Source organism: Aquarana catesbeiana, linkage group LG06, assembly GCF_042186555.1.
Source record: "Aquarana catesbeiana isolate 2022-GZ linkage group LG06, ASM4218655v1, whole genome shotgun sequence".
In the NCBI taxonomy this organism is placed as follows: domain Eukaryota; kingdom Metazoa; phylum Chordata; class Amphibia; order Anura; family Ranidae; genus Aquarana; species Aquarana catesbeiana.
In genome coordinates this window covers 83,750,979-83,774,637 of record NC_133329.1, presented here as the reverse complement: position 1 = coordinate 83,774,637, position 23,659 = coordinate 83,750,979, and the positions used below count along the sequence as shown (strand labels likewise).

The 23,659-nt window shown below is 43.4% G+C and overlaps 1 protein-coding gene and 1 long non-coding RNA gene across 3 annotated transcripts in view; one reads left to right on the top strand and one right to left on the bottom strand.

Annotated features, from left to right (window-relative positions):
* Positions 1 to 23,659, top strand: part of LOC141148692 (uncharacterized) — a 202,485-nt gene that overhangs the window by 166,397 nt on the left and 12,429 nt on the right. The window lies entirely within an intron of this gene.
* LOC141148690 (NXPE family member 4-like) overlaps positions 15,088 to 23,659 on the bottom strand; it is a 111,734-nt gene continuing 103,162 nt past the window's right edge. For both annotated transcript variants that reach the window (XM_073636335.1, XM_073636336.1), the window contains 3 exons: positions 22,388 to 22,449; positions 20,223 to 20,441; positions 15,088 to 18,169 (listed from right to left, as the gene is read on the bottom strand). In XM_073636335.1, the coding sequence (XP_073492436.1) occupies positions 17,625 to 18,169; positions 20,223 to 20,441; positions 22,388 to 22,449 (826 nt within the window). In that variant the 3' untranslated portion in view covers positions 15,088 to 17,624. The remainder of the gene's footprint in view (positions 18,170 to 20,222; positions 20,442 to 22,387; positions 22,450 to 23,659) is intronic.

The window sequence follows — 23,659 nt, the reverse complement described above, 5'->3', positions numbered from 1 at the left end:
AGGCCCAATTTTTCAGCCCTTGTTTAACAGGGGCGTGTAATTACAATTTTTGATGCAATACTTTGCAGCAGGGCTCGTTCCTGCATTCCAACTAGAGTGTCTGTGAGGGGTTGCAGTGTTGTGGCACCAGCACCAGTGCCTAAGGCCTAATTTTTCAGCTCCTGTTCAACAGGGGCATGTAATTACAATTCTTGATCTAATATTTCACAGCAGAGCCCTGTGAGGGCTTACAGTGTTGTGGCCACAGCAACACCTAAGGCCCAAATTTCTGCTGAGTATATAGGGCAGGACCCTACTTTCAAACAACTAACTTACAAACGACTCCTACTTGCAAACGGAAGGAGACAACAGGAAGTGAAATCTACCCCTAGGAAGGTAAATTGTCTCCTATTAGAGTTAATATGGGAAAAACATTTCTCCTTTCCACTGATGCTTTCCAATCCATTGGGATAAAAAGTGAGGTGAAATCTTCTGAAGAGGAGGAAAGACAGCAAAACAAATGTCACAGGGGTGATAACCCTTCCCTATGTTTTCCAAAAAAGCTTAAAGATTTTTTGGCTGGAGCTAAACACGTTAAAAATGTACCCGTTCAAAATTACAAAGAGATTCTACTTAACAACAAACCTACAGCCTGTATACTGCTGTTCAGAGTATATAGGGCCTGGTGGCCCCACACCTTTCCTTATTTTAATTTGGGTGCGGGGTTCCCCTTAATATCCATACAAGACCCAAAGGGCCTGGTAATGGACTGGGGGGTACCCATGCCGTTTGTCTCACTGATTTTCATCCATATTGCCAGGACCCGACATTACATTAAACCCGCAAGCAGTTTTAAATGAGATTTTTTCCTTTAAAAATGACATTTGGTGCAGGGACTGTTCTAAACACGGGAAACACGCGTCACTTTACAGGCATACTATAGACACCCCTCAGGTACGATATTTAAAGGAATATTTCACTTTTTTTTTTTTTTTTTTACTTTAAGCATCATTAAAATCACTGCTCCCGAAAAAACGGACGTTTTTAAAAGTTTTTTTTGCATTGATACATGTCCCCTGGGGTAGGACCCGGGTCCCCAAACCCTTTTTAGGACAATACCATGCAAATTAGCCTTTAAAATGAGCACTTTTGATTTTGAACGTTCGAGTCCCATAGACGTCAATGGGGTTCTAACGTTCGTGCGAACTTTCGGTCCGTTCGCAGGTTCTGGTGCGAACCGAACCGGGGGGTGTTCGGCTCATCCCTAGTCAGCAGATGTGTGAGGGTGTCATTAACAATTGATGGCACTGCTGTGTATCTGCTAAATGGCAACATGTTTCTGTGGTGTCAGGAAAGCGATTTTGCATGATTTCCCGACACACAAATGTGGACACAGGCTAAATGTCTCAGTTACATTAGTGGTCATTGTAAAGCCCTATTAGATTGGTGTCCAGTGTTAAAACTCCTCTTTATATTGGTATTAGGTTAAAAAAAAAATCAGCATTGCCATTGATCACACCCTCCCCTCCCCCCCAGCACTGACACTGATCCCAGGAGTTCTAGGATCCCTGGGAGTTTTCTGTCTTTTGATGGGTCCCCTCACCACCCCAGTCCATGGTGTGCAGGCAGTGAGGAGATGATTAGTGTTTAGATCTCTAAACACTAACACTAACTGTCTATATACCCCCAAAGTTCTCTTTTCTCTTAGAAGAACAGAAGACAACAGTTTTTCTGCATAATCACCAATAAAACCGGGGATCTGGTAATGTCAGTTTCTTCCCTTGCTTATCCACAGTGGTGATAAAATAAACAATGTCATCTTTTCCAGGTCTGCAAATGACCACCTTGTCAGCATAAATGTGCCGACCATAGTTCCAATGCAGCAAACATCCATTAAAGCGTTCATCCATGGCAATAGAATACCCAGCTTTCTGGAAAGGTTTTGGCACAGACAAATAGTCCCAAACAGCTTCACTGTACCACTGTTCCCGGTTGGCCTCAATTTCCTGCATAATTTCCTGAGTAACATAGGGAAATTCCAGACCATATTCTGTAGCAACACGTTTGGTGAGTACTCTCTGTAAACGGGCAAGTCTAGGCAAAGTTCTATTTTTCCCCAAACCAGGAGGCACACAAGAATTTTGTGATTTACGCACCATAGATCCGATGGGTGTCGGCTCAAGCAAACTAGCAACTTTAGATAATGTTTCTTTGGTAATACTGTGCGGCTCCACACAAGGTGATGTCTTCCCAGAATCCAGAGCTGTCCATTCTGAGAAAGTAAGGGCAGAAGCAACATCTTCACCCTGGGCCCACAATAATTCCTGTGACATTGTCTCAAACAAATCACCATCACCGGAGAGATCTGACATAGACTCTATCTCCGAGTCTCTCAACTCTTCCGCTGGCAAATATTTACAAAGAGTCCCAGATATGTTCCCCTTTGATCTCTCACCCATTCCTGACGTGGATTTCTCTGGATCCATATATTTATCCGGTTCAGGTAGTCTCTGGGGTAGGCCTCGACCACGGCCGCGGGAAGCCTTCACATATCCTACCTTCCTTTGGACAGGTGCAACGGGGATAGGTGTGGTAGAAGTAGAAATGAAGGTAATGTCCGCTGATGAAGCGGTGACAGCGACATCTTCCTCGGAAGCACTCTCGGTAGCAGACGAGACCACGGCCTGTTGTTCTCCAACAGCAATGGCAGTAGTTTCCACTGTGGCGATACCTGTAGCCCAATCCACACGATAAGCACGGGGCGACATTGTAGGTTGCTCCACTATGAACAAATATTCTCCGCACTGCAAACAGCGAACAAACGGACGGAGATGTATGGCCAGTCCTTCACACTTGTGGCAAAGCATACCCAGCCCTTCGATATCTCCTACTGTGTATAGTACAAACCGCCCCTGCGGCTTCAAATGAATGCTGGTATCTGTCAGCAGGGTTCCGGTCAGCATAGCACCCGCATACTCATAGGGAACATCTTGGACCCTATAGTTGACGGTACCAAAGGAAAAGAAGACATGGTTGCACTCTGATCCTCTCAACACGATCACGAGGCCTCTCTTCTCCTTTGGCGCCAAACACACACATCCGCGTCCCACGCGGCAACAAGTAGATGTGACTCCTCCCACTTGTTCCTCTGATCACGTAGCTCCCAGGCTTTTACTTCTCACCCGCAGCCTACGCAGTCAGAAATAAAGTCCTGCAACTTAACCCCTTCTTTTGCTGGAAAAAGTGACAAAGTCCAGAAACCTCTTCTAGTATAAACTCTCGGTGAAATACCTCTCAGGGCTGCTTAAGGCAACGGCAAACAATCCCGGACGAGCCCCCACATGTAGCACTAACTCACGGTGGAGCTGCTGATTTAAAGCGGGCTGTTACCGTCACCTTTTTACCTGTAATTTCACCAGTACCGGGTCTAGGGCCCCGTTGAGCTTATCATCAAACAATGTAGGCACCAGTCACTTGAGTACTTTTCCAATGCTTTAATGGGAGATAACTGGAAGAAGTAGAAGGAAAAAGGTAGAAGAAGAGTTGCAGGGAAGTTCAAATACCTTTTCTTGGTGTAGCACTAAGGAATTGAAATCTTTGAGATGAATGTTTCCTCAGCTTAGGATTTAATCTTTGCCCGTCCGGATAGGTCTCTCTCACCAACCTAGCAGCCGGTACGCAGCACGAACAAAAAGTCTCTGCCACAGACTTGAGTGAAATAAAACCCGTACGATCCTCTGCCACGGGATGTATTTTTTTTCTGATGAACAGCAAACACAGTACCAGAACCTTTAAGCCAACCCGGCAGTATTTGTGCGGTAAGGTAGTTTAGTATACGTCCTCCAATCGAGTCACCAGGCCCTTCTTAAGACCAGCCTTGCATGGTCATGGTCCCTTCCAAGATGGGTCCTCCTCTGGATCTTCCTGATTGTCCGGCTTCTTCCCGCAGGACAGACAGCACAGGACCATCCCAGCGACAGCAGTCCCCAGACAGACTTCTGGGCCTACCCGTACGGCTGCAGCAACGCAACCCTCCAGGCCGGAGGGCCGCGAAATAGCACTCAATAACACATGCCTCTAGGCCAGGAGGGCCACGAGGCGAAAAGCTCTCTGAAACATGGCGTCTGTCCCATAAATACCCTCTCCCAGAATGTAACTCGGAGGACCACCTCCGCCGAGTTATCTCCGGGACAGAAGGGCACTCATACACTTCAGCTTGTTGCTTTTCCAACACCGAACCATGGTGACAACGACACCCACACGCACAGTGTGAAACTACACACAACACAGCCAAACTGGAACAGAGGCTAAATCTGACAATAAACTAAATCTGAACTATGTACAGAATAGATGACCCACTAAATTTACCTACAAGCGGTAGATTGAAAAATCTACCAGCGCTACACCATTATATCCAAACTATGTCCATGGTATTAAAGGGCAAAAAGAGTGCAAAAAATGTGCAAATTAGTCTTTTTGAATGTGCAGAGAAAATAAAACTGCAAAATATGCAATCAAAGCAGTAAGAGTAAAGTGTCCCAGTGCAAGAAAAAAAAACTCTGGGTAGTGTGATCCCACTTGCTTCCACCCTTCACAAGTGGGATCACACTACCCAGAGAAGCAAAGCCCTCCCTCAGTATTCTGTTACTGCTGCCAGGGGCTTCCCTGTTCACCCGGTCTTCCTTCTGGGTTTGCATGCTGGTGCTGTGTGGATAGCTGGGCCGTGATGATGTCACTCTCGCATAAGTGCACATGATACTGTTTTTGTGCATGTTTGCAAAATTAAAGTGGACCGGTTTGGATGAAGTCCAGGGCCAAATTTTTGTCCCAGTCCAGCCCTACATCATAGTGCTTTCCATAAAACAAATCATACTTTAAAAAAAAAAAACTCCTAAATGATACCACTCACATTTAAAAGTGCACTATGGGCTGATGCACAGCAGACAAATAGTCTGTGTGTATTATTTTAATCCACCATGTGGGGCATCATTTTTTGAGGCTGCAGCTGGTGGGTACATGTCCTGTTTACTGTCCCCCTTAAGACCACAAACTACCGCCCAGCATGTACCAGGTACCCTCTAAGACTTGCTTACATGTAGTACAGATAGATATACTACACCACCGACTCTGCCTCTTTACACATTATGCCATGGGTGTGGCTTCTTCAGAGGCAAAAGGACTTTCCCTCTGAAGAAGACACAGAGACTTGTTGGTGGACACCGTAAATACAACTTTCTACTCAAGGAAGCACAGTGCCACCAGCAGGTGATCCAGGTCCAGACACAAAGGTTGGTAGATTGGGATCAAGTGAAAGTGTAGTTGAGAAACAAGCCAAAGGTTAGTAACAAGTGGCTGCAAGTTGGAATCAAGCAAAAGCGTAGTCGAGGAACAAGCCAAAAAATGGTAACAAATAGTTGTGGAGATATAGACAGCAGCAGGAGCGAAAGGAAGTTCATGAGATGAGTAAAAGGTTTAATGTTCACCAGAAAGACACAAAGCAATGTTGTCCAAGGAATCAGGAAGGGAGCTATCCAGCACCTCAGGTGGCACAGCGACAAGAAACACAGCCAGACACCACAGAGGGTACAGGTTCAGAACTGGATCCTGACAGGTGGTTAATCAGCAAGCCAGTTAAAGTGCAATGTTTACTATATGCATCAGAGCCAAACATTGCTGGGGGCACTCCTTTCCTGGGGACAGATCCCCCCTCCAAAACAGAAGCAGTCTTCAGGAAGCGGGAACAGACTAGTGTTGACAGCCAAGCCATGCACCAAATCAAATGACTGAACCGAGGGAGGCCTGCCCTGGTCTTCTAAATGTGTTTTATCTGCAGCCGTGAAGCAGATTAAATTTCCGCTTTAATCCACCAACCTTTACCAAACACTGAAATAGAAGGTTTGTATGGACTGATCCTTTAAATCAGCTGCATAGTATGCTGTCAATCCTGATGGCTTTCTACACTGCCAAAGGTATACAAATAACAATCTCAGCTTGAAAGAGTTGTACAGTATATCATATCCTTCAATCCTCATTGTCTGCTCTTATTCCATGGCTGATCAAATAATATTTATCAGATGTATGAGGACAAGCAGGACAAAACTATAAACTAACTACAAACCAGATCAAGCAGAGAATGATCTCATGCTTACACAGCATTCTACAACTGGCCTGGCACCTCTACAGACAAAGACATGTTGCCTTGCTGTCTCTGCCTAATTATTCAGTTTGCTTATCTCACTCCACTATTGATCCCTTCAAGGCACCAACTGCACATCTCCTCAATCAGATGAGACACTTGGCACATCAAACAAAGTAAGGAGCTAAAACTTCCCTGCAGATGATATCAGAGGCAGATAATTAAAGCGGGGTTCCACCCAAATTTTGAACAATATCTGTATGTATTCTCTTCCTTGCCTAGATGCTGACATGCCGTTTAAAAAAATTTAAATCGCCGTAATTACCTTTTTATTTTTCTATTCTTCTTTGCACTTCCTGGTTCTCCTCCCGTGGGAGTAGGCGTGTTTCTAGCCTCTCCCAGACTGCCCAGTGTCTCCTGGGAGCTAGTCTCAGGCTTCCCAGGATGCCACTGAGCATGTGCGGGAACGAGCGGTGAATGCTGGGAGCACAGCATTCACCGCATCCAGGAAATAAATGCTTGTGGGCTTCAAATGCCCACAATGAAGATGGAAACCGCCTGCAGTGAATAATATAAGTTATTCTTTCCGACAAAATCTGACACAGGCGGACATATTACACACAATATGTGAGTATGTAATGCTGAGAAGAAAAGTTTGAATGAACCAAAAAAAAAAAGATAGATAGGTGGACCCCCGCTTTTAAGCTGCCTATGAAATTTTGAAGGTTGTCAGATGCACACATGCGTCCCAACTTTCTGAGATGGGAATGAGGGACACCTAGTAACAAAAGTATGAAGGCATAGGACACACACCCTGCCACGCCCCCTTAAAAGAGAATTGTAAAAAAAAAAAAATATTGGTTAAACCCACTAAGTGCTTTTTGTTATCACTACTATTCCTTTTAGATTGGCTTTTGGAAATTACAAATGCAGCAATTTAGACACTAGATGAAAGGTTTAGCACCAGGAAACACTTTTTCGATAGATAAAAAGTGCATTTTATATACAACTATATAGATCAGACCAAAATGAAGGACAAATGAGGAGGAAAGAGGGACAGAGGGACTTTGTTCCAAATCAGGAACAGTCCCTCGAAATCAGGGACAGTTGGGAGGTATGTTCACAGATAGGTCCAATGACACATTGGTGCCTATACAGAGGCATGGGAGAGGCAGGGAACTGATCAAAGTTTACATAAGTTGTAGCACCCTCTACCTTAGGTAGGTGCTAAGTGTAAGGTTTTTGTGTAAGCTGCCAGTGCAGGTACATTTAAACAGGCCTATGCTGTGAGATAGGCCTGTTTGTTTTGATCTGGGGGCAGGTTTAGTGGTTTAGTATAGCAGTAGGTGACTGACATTCACTTCAGCTCTTGGGCACCTCCTCTGTTTCAAGGGAGAATGTTCTGGAAAAGGGGCAGGGCAGAGAGCTGGAGTGACATTGGGTGCATATGAGGAGCTCTGACCAATTCCCAACTAGGTTTGGTAGGAGACAGGCCTCCTACAGATACCCATGGTCAACCTGCTGGAGGAGGAGTTGCAGACATCCCAACCTGCAAAAACTAATTTCAGGGAGGTCACGCTCCGTGACGACAAACCCCCCCCCCAATTCATAGTAAAATACTTGATAATGAATAATATAATGCCATAATAAAATAATACCTTAAAAGATAATGTTGTGTCACACTGCGCCCATTGTGCCCATCTACAGCCTCGTCAGTGCCCATCAGCGCACCCTTACTGTGCCCATCAATGCAGACTCACTGTGTCCATCAATGCAGCCTCACTGTGACCCTCTGCAGCCTCATTAGTGTCAACAATGCAGCCTCACTGTGCCCATCTGTATCCTCATCAGTGCCCATCTGAAGCCTCACTGTGCCTCAATGTGCCAACAATGCAGCCTCACTGTGCCCATCTGTATCCTCATCAGTGCCCATCTGCAGCCTCGCCAGTACCTTGATTACACACCTCCTGCTGTGTCATGCACCTGCAGTCTTAACTGTCCACTGTCCACTATAACAAAGCCCCACCTCCTCATCCATGATAGACGGTCAACTGAACACTGATACAATGCTGGGAAATTGAATCAGTGTTCCTTCTATCATGGATGAGGAGGCGGGGCTTTGTTACAGTGGACGGCGGCCAAACAGTTAAGACTGCAGTTATATGACACAGCGAGAGACACCCGCTGTTTGTGATTACACAAACAGAGGGAGGGAGAGGAGGACTCTGCATTTAGATCGGACCTGGGCACCGCTGCAGCCGCAGCTCAACGCGGCCTCAGGGCAGGCAGCCTACCGTGCAGGCGGCCTACCGGGAAAATTCTTGGTATCCCGGTAGGCCAGTTCGGCCCTGCTCCAGTCTGAGCGCAGTGCAGGCTCAGCCGGGAGATCGTGCCGCACTCGCGGGTGTCCGTGAGCCCACTGTCAAATGTGGGAGTATCCCGCGAGACACGGGAGACTTGAGATGTCTGGACTTGTCGGCTGGATGAACTGGATGATGGAGTGCTAGACTGTCGTGTCTGAGGGAACCCCTTTCTGGGGGGGGTGTACCTCAGGCAGTGAGCTTGGGAGCTGGGAGGGAGCTTCTCCTTACACGGTCATGGAGAGGTATCCTGAAACAGGAGTTGGAGGAGACAGTTGGTCCGCATGTCTAGAGTAAAGTTATTCAAGAAGGATCCAGGGCAGGTGTCGGTGAGTGGAAAACAAGCACAGTGGAGAGATCTGGAAGAGACATGCCAGGGGAGCTGGATGTAGAGCCAGAGGGAGAGACTGTGGGAGTTTGTGTCAGGTCGCTGCAGCCAGGAGGGCGGGCAGGATTTGCAAGTCGGACTTGCTGGGATCAGTAGTCCATCTTCATTTATTCTTCTCAAGTAAATCGGTTGCTACCACAAAGGGGTACTGCAGGCCCTGGCCTACAAAGGCATACTTACCAACTGTCCCAAATTTTCCGGGACATTTCTGGGATTTGGACTATTTTCACGATTTTATTGTTTCCCGGGAAATGTCCAGAGAAATCCGGTTTTTCACGATTTTCCGCCGCCGCCGCCATTTTTAAGAAGACCAGGAACACTGCTGGGCGGCTAGACGGAGCTCCTGTGATGCCGCCCACCCTCCGCCCCGCTTACCTCCGGCCCCGCCTCGCTCCTACCACCCCCCCGCCCCACTCCGCCCCGCTGCCGGTGTTATGGAAAGGGGGGTTCTACTAGGACACCTGATGTAAGGGGGGGCTTCTCTGGGGACACCTGATGTAAGGGGGGCTTCTCTGGGGACACCTGATGTAAGGGGGGCTCCGCTGGGGACACCTGATGTAAGGGGGGGCACCGCTGGGGACACCTGATGTAAGGGGGGGCTCCGCTGGGGACACCTGATGTAAGGGAGCACCGTTGGGGACATCTGATGTAAGGAGGGGCTCCGCTGGGGACATCTGATGCAAGGGGGGCTCCGCTGGGGACATCTGATGTAAGAGGGGCTCTGCTGGGGTCACCTGATGCAAGGACAGACTCTGCTGGGACACCTGAGGCAAGGACAGACTCTGCTGGGGGGAACCTGATGCAAAGACAGACGGCTGGTGGCAGGCGACGTGGAAGGTGACACACTCAGGGATCCCACTGATTCGGCATTATGGTGAGTTGATATACATTTTATATTACAATGTAATAATAGAAATAATGCACTTCAATCATCCTGACACACCATAACAACCATGGTGCCAGGATGATTGAAGTGCTAACACCAGGTGTTTGGAGTATCTTTATCTGCTGATTGTTAAACTTTCTGGAATACACATTTCCATTGTTGTGTAGGATCTGGGGCTGCTGTCCCTCCATCCCTCTTCCCCCCCCTTTCCCTCTCCATCCTTTATTCATCTCAGACTCTAACCACACCCCCTTTGAGCCACGCCCATTTAAGACATGCCCACTATTTTGCGTAAACCACGCCCGTTTTTCGCCACATTTTTACTTTCCCTGTGCCACACCTACAAATGCATGCCCCGCCCCCTAATTATAATAAGATTCCGCCTACAGCCTAAAAAGTGTCCCTAAAATTTTTTTTACAATGTTGCCAACTATGCAAAGGGCCAACAAGTAAAGACACAGGGACATATTCAGAGTGAGGCCTAGTCATATTCTGATGGTGTGACAGGATTATTAAAATTTGGACAGCGAAGTAGTGAGCCGGAGGAAGTGAGCTTGAAGAAGTGTTCTGAGGTAAAAGTCTGTCAAGTTTAGGGTCAGCCATCTTGTTTCTGCTGAGAAGTGTGACGCAGTTACTTTATTCTACAAAGTACTAATTTTATCCTATGGGCATCCCATGTCCCTTTTCCCCAACCAAGTTCAATCCCCTAATAAATAAAACAAAAATAAGCAAGAGACCGCTCATTGGCTGGATGTCTGGCAGCAGGGTGAAATGTGTGGATGCTGTAACAGGTAGAAACTCCGTGGGGTAAACGCTACAGTCTGATCACTTAAAATTAAATTCCAGGTAGATATTAAAGCACCAGTTGAAGGCCACCTTCAGCTGAACTTTTTTTTTTTTTTAATGGGTTTTGAAGAGAAAGGGGAAGAGACACTAAATTCTGGTTTAAGATAAAAATACTCTAATATGTATTCTTAACTCAAAAAAGTGTCTTCTTTTGCTCTCAGCCTCCTCCAAATCTCCAAATTCCATTTTTTTGCTGCTGTAATCTGACTTCCTGTTAAAGGTTGGCTACATTCATGCTTCATGGTCCCACTGTATCTAGGAATATAGCCATCCTGTCTGCTTCCAATGCACTATTGACCATGGGATTTATCGTGTGCATAGAGCAGTGCACATGACCCCAACTAACATGTGTAGCACCCTGTCATAAACAGGGATTACCCCCTTGCTGAGTGGTAGTCAGCCCAAGCGGAATTTGTAGTTTATTTTTTCACTTGGTTTTTCCCTAAATTCAGTGGAGCTGCAGTTTCTCTCTTCTGACAGTGGGTGTCACTGGTACACTGACAATAGTATGAGATGCCACAGTAAAATTGAGTTATAAATATTTATATTTCCTCCAGCCAACCAGTAGGAGATTTGTTACCACTGGCGCATGCTGGGGGAGGATATAAATATTTGGAGTGGACCATGTAAGCTCTCTCATGCCCAGGGCTGCAGCCCAGGGAGGTGCTGCTGGACTGACTTGACTTGTTAGGCCCATAGCCCATGTCCAAACCTCCCCCCTATGTCAATGTACTATACCAACCGACCACTATAGTATTTGAAAACCTACCCTCATGGCCAGGGCTGGTCCAAGACATTGTGCTGCCTGGGTCCAAGAATAAATGCTGCTCCCCCCCAAAAAAAAGTCATGCCCACCAAAAGGCCCCCACATCCATTATTTTATATCATGATAAACAGCACCTTGTCTCAATTCCAAGGGGTGAGCTAGGGCAGTATAGGGACAGGCTGGGACAGTATATAGACAGGCTAGGGTAGTATATAGACAGGCAGTATAGGGGCAGGTTGGAGTAATATAGGGACAGGCGGGGCGGCCCGGGGCAGTTGTATTCATGACACACCAAACTGCTGAGAAAAAAATTTTGTCAATTTGCTGGGTAAATAGAAGAGAAGGAGATGCTGTGGTTCAATTTGCTGCCCCTCTCAAAGTGCTGCCTGGGTCCAATGAACCCACTGGGACCCATGGTAGGGCTGGCCCTGCTGATGGCAATGTTCTCACACCTATAATACGTTTTCATCATCTTCCTATACATACTCCTTATGTTTCTCTCCCTTGGCATAAACATAACTGCTGAGCTGCTTGTGTTTATGTGTGCACCAGGAGGCTCATTGGATCTCACTTGCATGTCTTATACCAATGTACAGTTGTGTTAAAACATTTTTAAATCTTTGAAGAACTGGTAATATACCATATGTATTTTAAAGAAAAGATGAGTGAGCAGGCAAAACGCATTTCTTTTATTTCTTATGGGATTCATATTCAACCGTAGGTCATTACAGAATGGCACAATCATAAAAAATGGCAACAAGTAAACAAATTAAATGCCCCATGTTCAAAAGTCTGCATACCCTTAGTTCTCAATACTGTGTATCTCCCTTTAGCATCAATGACAGCTTGCAGTATTTTATACTAGTTGTCTATGAGGCTCCAAATTCTTGCAGATGGTATAGCTGCCCATTCATCTTGGCAAAATGCCTCCAGGTTATGCAAAGTCTTTTGTTGTCTTGCATGAACCACACGTTTAAGATCTTCCCATACTGGCTTGATAATATTAAGGTCAGGAGACTGTGATGGCCACTCCAGAACCTTCACCTTTTTCTGCCGTAACCACTGGAGGGTCAACTTGGCCTTGTGCTTAGGGTCATTGTCTTGCTGCAAAGTCCAAGAGCACAGTTTTCATGCAGAAGAATGCAAGATGTCTGCCAGTATTTTCTGATAACATGCTACATTCATCTTGCCATCAATTTTCACAAGACACCCCGTGCCTTTAGAGCTCAAACACTCCAAAACATCAGTGAGCCACCACCATGCTTCACAGTGGGGATGGTATTCTTGTCCCTATAGGCCTTGTTGACCCCTCTCCAAACATATGGTTGTGACCATAAAGCTCTATTTTGGGCTTGTCTCTCCAGATTACAGTGTGCCAGAAGCTGTGAGGCGTGTCAAGGTGTTGTCGGGCATATTGTAACTGGGCTTTTTTTGTGGCATTGGTGCAGTAAAGACTTCTTTTTGCAACTTGACCATGCAGCTCACTTTTGTTCTAGTATCGTCGTATTGTGCTCTACTACACCATCTTTTTTCAGAGCAGCCTGTATTTTTCCTGAGGTTACCTGTGGGTTTTTCTTTGTATCCCAAAGAATTCTTCTGGAAGTTGTGGCTGCAATCTTTCTTGTACTTCCTGACCTTGGCTTGGTATCAAGGGATCCCCAAATTTTCCACTTCTTAATAAGTGATTGAACACTACTGACTGGCATATTCAAGGCTTATATATATTTTAAATATTCAAGATAACTTTTTATATTCTTTTTCATCTTTATAAAGTTCTATTAGCTTGTTACTCAGGTCTTTTGACAGTTATTTTCTGCTCCCCATGGCTCGGTATCTAGCCTGCTCAGTGCATCAATGTGAGAGTTAACACACTCATTGACTATTTATGCACAGACACTAACTGCAATTTACAATTTCTTTTTTAAAATCCTCAAATGTGGGAAATTCACCTTTAACCCAAACATGCCAGTGTATGGAAACTTTTGGTCAGGGCCATTTGGGTGATTTCTGTTATTATCATTTAAAAAGGAGCCAAACAACTATGTGATAAAAAAAAATGTCCCTTTGCCAGCTGCCTTTGGAGCTCCACCCAAAAGGGGAAGTGTTTGCACCCTCCACTGCCACATTTGGCACTATTTGGAGAAGGGGGGAATGGGTACCTACTCTGACTTCCAGCTCAGATCGCCGCGGAAATCTGAGCCGGAAGTTTGCATCCCCTCCTTCCCCCGCAGTCTTCAGGGACACATCACAGGTCCCAGAAGACTACAGGACCATCCACAAAGTGCAGTGTGACTCACTCATGCACAGTAGCTGCAAGGCTTTACTTCCTGTTTCCCTTACTAGAGATGCCGGTGCTTGCGCCCGAAGCTGTCCTTATATTAAGTGTCCTTATATTAAAAGTCAGCAGCAACAGTATTTGTAGCTGCTGCTGAGTTTACATTTTTTTGGGAGATCCTGGAGCTCCTCTTTAAGGTGTTCAGGCATCTCCTACCCAACTTCAAGGGCTTTTTGTAGAATCCTGAATGTTTTAAAGGGCAAAAAGGGCAGTAGAGTCTGATGACCTAGGTGTTCCTGGAACATAACTTAAGCAGTTGGTCATCAGATATCCAAATTTCCGAACCTACCAAGTGAAAAGAGATCAATTAACAACTCAAGACAAATATGTAAAAACAAAGTTTAATTAGTATTCTTTAAAAGAAAACAATAAAAAAGCTGCATTGCAGTAGCAAAGAGAAAAACATGTACAGTGGAACCTTGGATTACGAGTATAATCCGTTCCAGGAAAGGAAGATAATTTGTTCTTCTATTACATGCAATACTGCATGTGGCCAGAGGTAGGGGGGCGCTGGAGAGCTTTGGAAATACTCGGGGGCAGCTCGGCTGAATGCGGAAAGCCTCGGAAACACTTGGGAACAGAGTATTTCCGAGTGTTTCCGAGTATTTCCGAACGTCTCGAACCGTTCCGAGTGTCCCCGGCGCCCCCGCACCTCTGGCGAAATACGGTACTGCACACCCCATTAGCTTGAATTTTGCTCGTTTTGCTAAACGGTGCTCGCAAACCGAGTCAGAATTTAAACAAAAAAGTTGCTCGTCTTTCAAAAAGCTCGTTATCCACGTTACTCATAAACCAAGGTTCCACTGTATGTTTAGCTGTAACATCCCATCACTATGTTGCTAGCAAGCAAGAGTGGAAATCATTTGAAGTTTATTGGCTTCTCTTCTGCTGGGTGAAATCATATGCTTTCTTTGTCACCATGATTCTTGCTGGCTGGTCTGCCTGTGTATTCTTATCATTCTCTAGCAGGTGACAGCAGTGAAGCTATGTAGTGTTGCAGTCTGACAGTTTTGCACCTCTCCTGCCACCTCTAAAAGTGATTCCATAGCCTGGGATCACTTTTATCCGATGCCGAATCGCCCACAGAATAAAAGACTACAGGGGTTATGGTAGCTAGCTGCTGCCGTAACAACGGTATTTAACGTCAAAGTTAGACATGTGCAGAATGAAAAACTTTGTTCTGTTTTGTTTCGATCCGTTATTTACATCAATTCCTTTCATTCAATTTGTTTTGTTCAATTTGTCTCCGAATTTGAAAAGTTTCCGAATTTGAAATGTTTTCGAGTTTGAAAAGTTTCCGAATTAGAATAGTTTTCCAATTTCCAAAAAGAATAAAATAGAATAGAAAATAAAGGAATAAAATAGATTTTTTTTTTCTATGCTATTCCTTTATTTTCTATTCTATTTTATTCTCTTTGGAAATTGGAAAACTATTCGAAAAGTTTTCGAAATTGAAAACTATTTGAATTTGAAAAGTATTCGAAAACTTTTCGAATTCTAATTTCGTCCAAATTCGAATTTCGTTATATCGGATGTGTCGGTTCAGTACCGGGCAATTTCACCCCATTCCTTCCCAGGCCAATTTTTAGTTTTCAGCGCTGTCGCATTTTGACCGTCAATTGCGCGGTCGTGCGACGTTGTACCCAAAAAAAAATTGACGTCCTTTTTTCCCCATAAATAGAGCTTTCTTTTGGTGGTATTTGATCGCCTCTGCGGTTTTTATTTTTTGTGCTATAAACAAAAGAAGAGCGACAATTTTGAAAAAAACACAATATTTTTTACTTTTTGCTATAATAAATATCCCAATTTTTTTTTTAAAAAACTAATTTTTTCCTCAGTTTCGGCCGATACGTATTCTTCTACATATTTTTGGTAAAAAAAATTGCAATAAGCGTATATTGATTGGTTTGCGCAAAAGTTATAGTGTCTACAAAATACAGGATAGATTTATGGCATTTTAAAAAAAAAAATATTTATTTATTTTTTTAGCAGCGATCGCGATTTTTTTTTTCATGACTGCGACATTATGGCGGACTCATCGGACACTTTTGACACATTTTTGGGACCATTCACATTTATACAGCGATCAATGCTATAAAATTGCATTGATTACTGTGTAAATGTGACAGGCAGTGAAGGGGTTAACCACTAGGGGGCGGGGAGGGGTTAATATGTTTCCTAGGGAATGATTCTAACTGAAGGGGGAGGGGACGCTCAAGGGGAGGAGACCGATCAGTGTTCCTCCGTTCTGGGAACACAGATCGCTCTCCTCAGAGCTGACAGGCTGTGGATCTGTGTGTTTACACACACAGACCCACGGTCCGGCCCGGTTAACGGGCAATCGCGGGTGCCCGGCGGACATCGTGGCCGCCGGGCACACGCACCGGGTCCCGAGCAACGCGGCGGGCGCACGCCCCCTAGACGGCCGGGAATCCCAGGACGTCATATGACGTCCACCCAGGATGGGAGATCTCATCTGTGGACATCATATAACTATAGGCGGGTAGGGAAGTGGTTAAATTTGGTACTATTCTAATTCGGAAATTCGGATACATCCATTTTTTAACAAAAATTCGTCCGAATTTTAATTCAGAAAGAAACGAACCGCACGTGTCTAGTCAAAGTCATGACGTATATATACTTAGGGCAGTCAAGAAGTGGCTAAACTACCATCCTCCTAAAGCAGTATTAAAATCCAAAACTAAAAATGTAATATATTGCAGCTTACTAGTCAATAGATGTGGTGGCTGCATTAGTTTTCTTTTTTAGGACTTTTCCCTCTGTTTTTACCTAAGGATCTGGCCAGTAACACACTTCCCAGCAGCCATGTCACCAAGAGACTCAGCCTAAACACAAACCAGTTATAGTAGACACAGTTCAAGTAATATACCAATAGGTGAGCACTGTATAAGGAAACCTAATCACATGATCTTACTGGTAAAAAGTAGGCCTCCAGAAATGTGGAGGAGCCAAGTAAAAGATCATGGTCATACTAAGTAGAAGTGTACCAGTCTTTGTAACTAGAAGGGCCTGGAGCATATATGCCCTTACTGTGTATTTACCATATGGACATCTACCCAAATACCAAAAACTTTTCACAGAGGAAATATTTGTGACCATAGGTGTGTACAGCCTATTATATTAGGGTGTGCACCCCAAAGCTCAAACACACAGTGGATGATATCAGTAGAGCAATAGACGTGTCAGTAGGGCAAAAGTTGGTGTCAGCGGGACAGTGGACAGTGTCAGTCAGTAGAGAAATGGACGGTATCAGTAGGGCAAAGATTGGTGTCAGCAAGACAGTGGATGGTGTCAGTAGCTTTATATTTTTATTATCTTTTTCTCTTTTTTTTAATTATTTTTCAAAATATTTTTACTTTTTTTTTACAATTTTTAGGAGCCCTTTTGGGGGCTTTGGTGAAATATCAGGGGTCTAAACAGTCCCCTAATGTCTCGCTTTTTGGACAGAGAAAGGGACTGAGGACAGAGCTTCCAGTCCCTTTCTCTGCAGCCTCAGCTGCACTGGACAGTGAATTAATGGGAAGTGCTCTGTGCTGATCGGTTTCCTGTTCATTCAAAACTGAAGCATAGTAAACACAGCTTACTATGCTTCAATCAGAACGAACAGGGTGAGTGATTGGTACCGATCACTCACTGTGTTCATATAGAAAAGGAAGGGGCTGGTAAATGATATATTTACCGGTCCCTTCCTTCCACACTCCATTCTTAAACATCCCCCTATGTGCCTGCAGCAGCAGCCAGTGGGAGTGGAGGGAAGCTGGCAGTGCGGGGATAGGGGGGGCATGGGGGCCCAAGCAGCAGGGGGACTCTGCACTGCATGGGGTGATTACAACCGGCACATTCCATACACACACCTATGTTTGGGACTTTTAGCACTCGTTTTTTCCTTCATAACAATCTTTTAAAATTAACAAGCAAAACTAAATGTCAGGCTCAAAATACTGTCAAACGTTATCCCTGGAGGATGAACAGTGGCTGTGGCAGATGCCACCGTCATGTCCCAGGCATCCACAAAGCCCACATTAAGGTCCTTGAAAACTTCTCTCAGCACAAGATACTGGGTATAACCATGAAAGTCTCCCTGTCTTTCAACCGGGGCATACAGTTCCCTGGTGTTTTCTGATTTAATGATAACCTTGGTGTCTGGACTGCGAAGGAAAAGGCGTTCTAGTGCTCGGCGGATGTTGAGTGCTCGTCTGATGAAAAGTTTCAGAGGAAACTGTCTGAAGTGTTGTCCCATGGTTATAACAAAAATGGTGTTCTTCCCTCCAGCACGCTGATCGATCTGACGACTCGTGTACATGTCATCCTCGAAGTAGTAGAAAGTGTCATGCTCCAGGGGGAAGCCATGTCTTTTATAGGAGACGTATAGGTCCTTGCCCATATTTAGGGCTTCCAGGGTCATTGCCCAAGCAGCCCATCCGCTATGATGGTAACGAAAGTATTGCACAACTGTTGGAGGCAAGAACAAGTGTTAATTACGAGCAATATGCTTTCAGAGTTGTTTTCTCTCTTTAATTGAATGCTGGACTAAAATAAACTTTGTTTCCTGCCTGTATTAGAACTTTATACAGCACTACCTAAAGGTGTAACCTGGCATCATGTCTTGACCATTCAGGAAAAAGCACACCTTTCAAGTGATAAAAGAGGACCAATCCAACAACAGATACAAACAGTGGCAAGCGTTTAATGTTTTTACTTCTATCTGACTCTGAAATAACTCATGTCTATATTGCCCAAAAATAGCCCTCTCCCTACTATATGAGAGTTCAGTGTGAGAGCTGCTACTGACCACTGATGGTTCCAAATTGTTTGGGGTTGGGATCCAGGGTTTCCTTGTGTTCAAAGACAACTAGCTGAACATTAATGAACACATCTGCAGATTTACTCAATCTTTGATACTCTTTTCAGTTTGATCACCAGGTTCACAATAAGCACAGTGTATGGTGAGATGTTTGTGTATCAAGAGATATAACGAAATAGGAAAATAAAAAAGAAGAATTGAGCACTTCAGCCTACTATGAAATTGATTACTGCGTAATTAAAATAGATATTGCTTTCTCTATGCCCAAAAAAGCTCACTTTTAGATTACTAATCTAAGCACTAGCAAAATGTATAATTGCAAATAATAAACTTCTCATAGGAACACCCAGGAATCAATTTTATGATGGACTTTTTCATTTCTTAGTCAAAGTCCTGTTTTTCCACTTCTCATTCTTGGAAAACCAATAATTGAAAGTACAATGTGTACGCTATATTCCCAAAAGTAAACAATATGGACTACCCTCAAAATGACAAAATTCAGGTGTTTTTAGAAGATTACTGGCAGTGCTACAACATACAGGGACATTTTAGACAATCGTGTGCTTACAACCTTGTGACCACAGTTTGGGAAAGCTCCTTTTTTATTCTAACAGTACTGTGCCTAAAGCCAGCTAAAGACATGATTTGGTTAGTTTCATACTTGAATGACCTGCACAGATCCTTGACCTCGACCCTTGAAATGCAGATTTTGAACCAATATGTTTTATCCAACATCAGTAGCTTACAAATGCTTTTTTTGCTTATGGGGCACAAAATCAACTACATTCCAAAATCTTTTAGAACGCCTAATGTAGTGTGGGTTTTTAATAGTTTATTGATTTAAAAAACCTTAGTAATAGTTCTATGTTATCAATTATGTTAGTGTATAGGTAATCACTTCTATTTATATACAACATGTCTAATGTATAATGAGACATCAGGTTCCATTATTCTGTGGGAAGTTGGGGACCTCTTACCTTTCTATTCTATGGTGTGGCTCAAACCAGTTTTAACTAGTTTTTGGCCTGCTTTATATATGACTGGAAGACCAAGGGCTAGTTGAGTTGGATTCAGAAGTATGGATCGCCTCCAGGAACTTCAAATGAAGTTGTGATCCCCTGGGCTGAACATGCTTTTTATCATCTGTAATACCTCTTTAAAGCAAGCTAAGCAAATTCCTTTTATTATTATACTCTCGAGTTGACTGAAATTATTGTACAAAACCGACATATATGATTTATGGTTAAACATAGGACTTTTTAGGTAAAAACGCCTAACTCCTTATTAAATCCAAATATCTGGATTGGAGGCGAGAGGGGCAATCCCATATTATTGCCCATGGTTTTGAAATGGGATGCCCAGCAACTCGTATAGATAAGATGGTTAGGAGTCCTCAAACTTATAGTCGTGAAGTATAGTTGATAGCCAAGTAAAAAGGATTCACCTTACCATGGAATTAGCATTATTATCAGCATTACTAGGTTTTCCTCATAAGTCTGGATAATTCTATCTGTATCTTAGAGAAACCAGATGAACTGAAATCTAGTTCCATCTCAGAAGACTGAACCTCCAGTCTGGTATTCAACCTGAATCCAACATGTTGAGAACATGTCAATAAGAGCCATTCATGGAAAACTAGTTGTTATAACGAGGCACCCTTGTTGAAACTGAGTAAAAGTATTTTTCTCGTATGAATCTTACTTTTGATGCCTTCAGTAAAGTGCATAATAAACTGTCGTAATGTAGAATCTCCTATGAGGAAAAGGTTCTTCCCTTCCAGGCATTTCAGAAAATCTTCTCCAGTTCTGTAGACGGTCATATTGCAGTAGACGGGGTTCCAAACATTTTTGAAAAAATATCCACTTGGGAAAGGAGATCCCATTCCCATCTGACATTTTGGCTTGGGGGTAAAATCTGAGCCTAAAAAGAGGTCACATAGCATAAAAGATCAATTAAGTTGAACAAATTACTTTCTGAAGTCTCTACAAACGTTGTTTTTGAACTCCAATCTCTGAACATATCTGTATCTGGCCAACACAATATGGCCTAATAAACTGTGGGACCTAATGGCCAAAAAGGGCACCACTGGAAACATATAACTTTATCTACTACTAGACAATAATTTTCTTGTTCAGTTTTTTTTTTAATTGAAAATTTGAGGTTATACAAAACACTGCGTATCTCTCCTTCAAGAGATCAGTATTACAGAGTGCCACAATAAACGACTAATTAATCCATACAATGCCTTAATTGTAGAACCAGATGTAGGAGGAACCTCAGCAGTTCAGAGAAGATGGCTATGCTTGAGAGGGGAAACCAAGTGGGGAAGGATATGGAAGGGGGTGAATGCCTCGAAGCCTTGTTGAGTTATCATAGGCCATGCACCTGGATACTAATTTTCAATGATACAATCTTGCAATTTTTGCAAGATAAAGTAGCCATATTAGACATCACTGTACTCTACAGCCATTACCAAAAGTTTTGAGAATATTAATACAAATATTAATTTTCACAAAGTCTGCTGCCTCTGTTTTTATGATGACAATTTGCATATGCATTTAATGGCAAAGTCCCTCTTTGCCATTAAAATTAACTTAATCCTATAAAAAAACATTTCCACTGCATTTGTGACGAAGGCTTCAGGGTGCCCAAGAAAGTCCAGCAAGAGCGAGCATCATCTACTACAGTTGATTCAGCTGCGGGATTGGGGTACCACCACTGCAGAGCTTGCTCAGGAATGGCAGCAGGCAGGTGTGAGTGCATCCGGACGCACAGTGAGGCAAAGACTTGGCCTGGTGTCAAGAAGGGCACCAAAGAAGTCACTTCTCTCCAGGAAAAACATCAGACTGATATTCTGCAAAAGGTACAGGAATTGGACTGCTGAGGACTCGGGTAAAGTAATTTTCTCTGATAAATCTCCTTTCCGATTGTTTGGGGCATCCAGAAAAAAAACCTTGTCTGGAGAAGGAAACGTGAGTGCTACCATTGTTACCAATGCTACCAGTCCTGTGTCATGCTAACAATAAAGCATCCTAAGACCATTCATGTGTGGGGTTGCTTCTCTTCCAAGGGTGTGGTCTCACTCACAATTTTGCCTAAGAACACATCCATGAATAAAGAATGGTACAAAAACTTCCTCCAAGAGCAACTTCTCCCATCCATCCAAGAACAGTTTGGTAAGGAACAATGCATTTTCCAGCATGATAGAGCACCTTGCCATAAGGAAAAAGTGATAACCAAGTGGCTTGGGGAACAAAACATTGAAATTTTGGGTCCATGGCCAGGAAACTCCCCAGACCTAAATCTAATTGAGACTTGTGGGGAATCCTTAAGAGGCGGGTGAACAAAAGAAAAAAAAACAACAAATTCTGACAAACTCCAAGCACTGATTATGCAAGAATGAGCTGCCATCAGTCAGAATGTGGCCCAGAAGTTGATGGACAGCATGCCAGGGTGAATTGCAGAGGTCTTGAAAAAGAAGGGTCAACACTGCAAATATTGACTCTTTGCATAAACTCATTGATATTGTCAATAAAAGCCTTATGAAATGCTTGCAATTATACTTCAGTATACCATAGTAACATCTGACAAAAACATCTAAAAACACTGAAGCAGCAGACTTTGTAAAAATTTATATTTGTGTCATTCTCATAACTTTTGGCCACGGCTGTATAAGCGCTATTTGAATCATTTGGAGTCCTTAACCCAGAACAAAGCTTTAGCTCGCAGGGAGCAAAAACATTTTTTCCTTAGTCAATAAATTGATTTGATAATCTTAATCAATTCTTCATAACCGCTCCATCACAGCAAAAACATCCAGGACAGCATAATAAATAAGGAAAGCAAAAGGAAATTAAGTAGCTTACTGTTACATCCGGTTACCACCATAGGTGAAAATGTTTCAGGGATTTCAACAGCAATATTTGACCTTAGAAAACAAAATAAAATTACACAGTAAAAAATATTTCACAATGGTAGAGAGATAAACGATATAATACAGATCAGCAGAAAAACTGAGCTTTTTCACAAATTTAGGTGTTGTTGCTTGTAAAAGAAAGAGGAATGGGGAGAGAGAAAACAGGAAAGGAGTAATGCCCCGTACACACGGTCGGACTTTGTTCGGACATTCCGACAACAAAATCCTAGGATTTTTTCCGACGGATGTTGGCTCAAACTTGTCTTGCATACACATGGTCACACAAAGTCGTTCTAAACGCGGTGACATAAAACACGTACGTCGGGACTATAAACGGGGCAGTGGCCAATAGCTTTCATCTCTTTATTTATTCTGAGCATGCGTGGCACTTTGTCCGTCGGATTTGTGTACACACGATCGGAATTTCCGACAACGGATTTTGTTGTCTGAAAATTTTATATCCTGCTCTCAAACTTTGTGTGTCGGAAAATCCGATGGAAAATGTGTGATGGAGCCTACACACGGTCGGAATTTCGGACAACAAGGTCCTATCACACATTTTCCGTCGGAAAATCCGACCGTGTGTATGGGGCATAAGGGAAATAGGGAGAAAGAGAAAAAGGAACAAAGTATATTTTATATTTACTTACTATTCATTTTAAATATACAGTAAATATTTATTACAGGGTTAACGATGATACTGCTGTCAGAGCATTCTAGGTGTCATTTTATTCAAGGTGTCATTTAATATAATTTAATAGTCAAAATAGTTTCTCTTCCAAACTCATTGTGTGCAAAATGGAGCTTAAGCTACTGAGCTCTGTACATGGGATTTTTTAAACAGATAAGCTATGAATAGACAGGTACACATTTGAAAAGGAGTCCAGAGCTCTACCTGCTGCATGTCCTTATGTGACAGTAAACACAGGTGGTGACAGGTATTCTCTGGTGGCAACATGGACCTAAATAGACCCCTGAATCAGCCTGTATATCTAATGTCCTGTTTGAAAAACACAACTTCCATTATAGTCAAAGGAAACGCACCAAAAACACACAGGGTATTCTTTAGGTGTGTTTTTAAACTCACATTTTCATTTTCTCCCAGGTGACTAGGGATGAAAATACATGCAAAACGCATGTAAAATGCATTATGCATTGTCTACTCTAAATTTTAAAGCAATGCATTAAAAAATGTTCAAAAACCACAATATTTTGAAAAAGC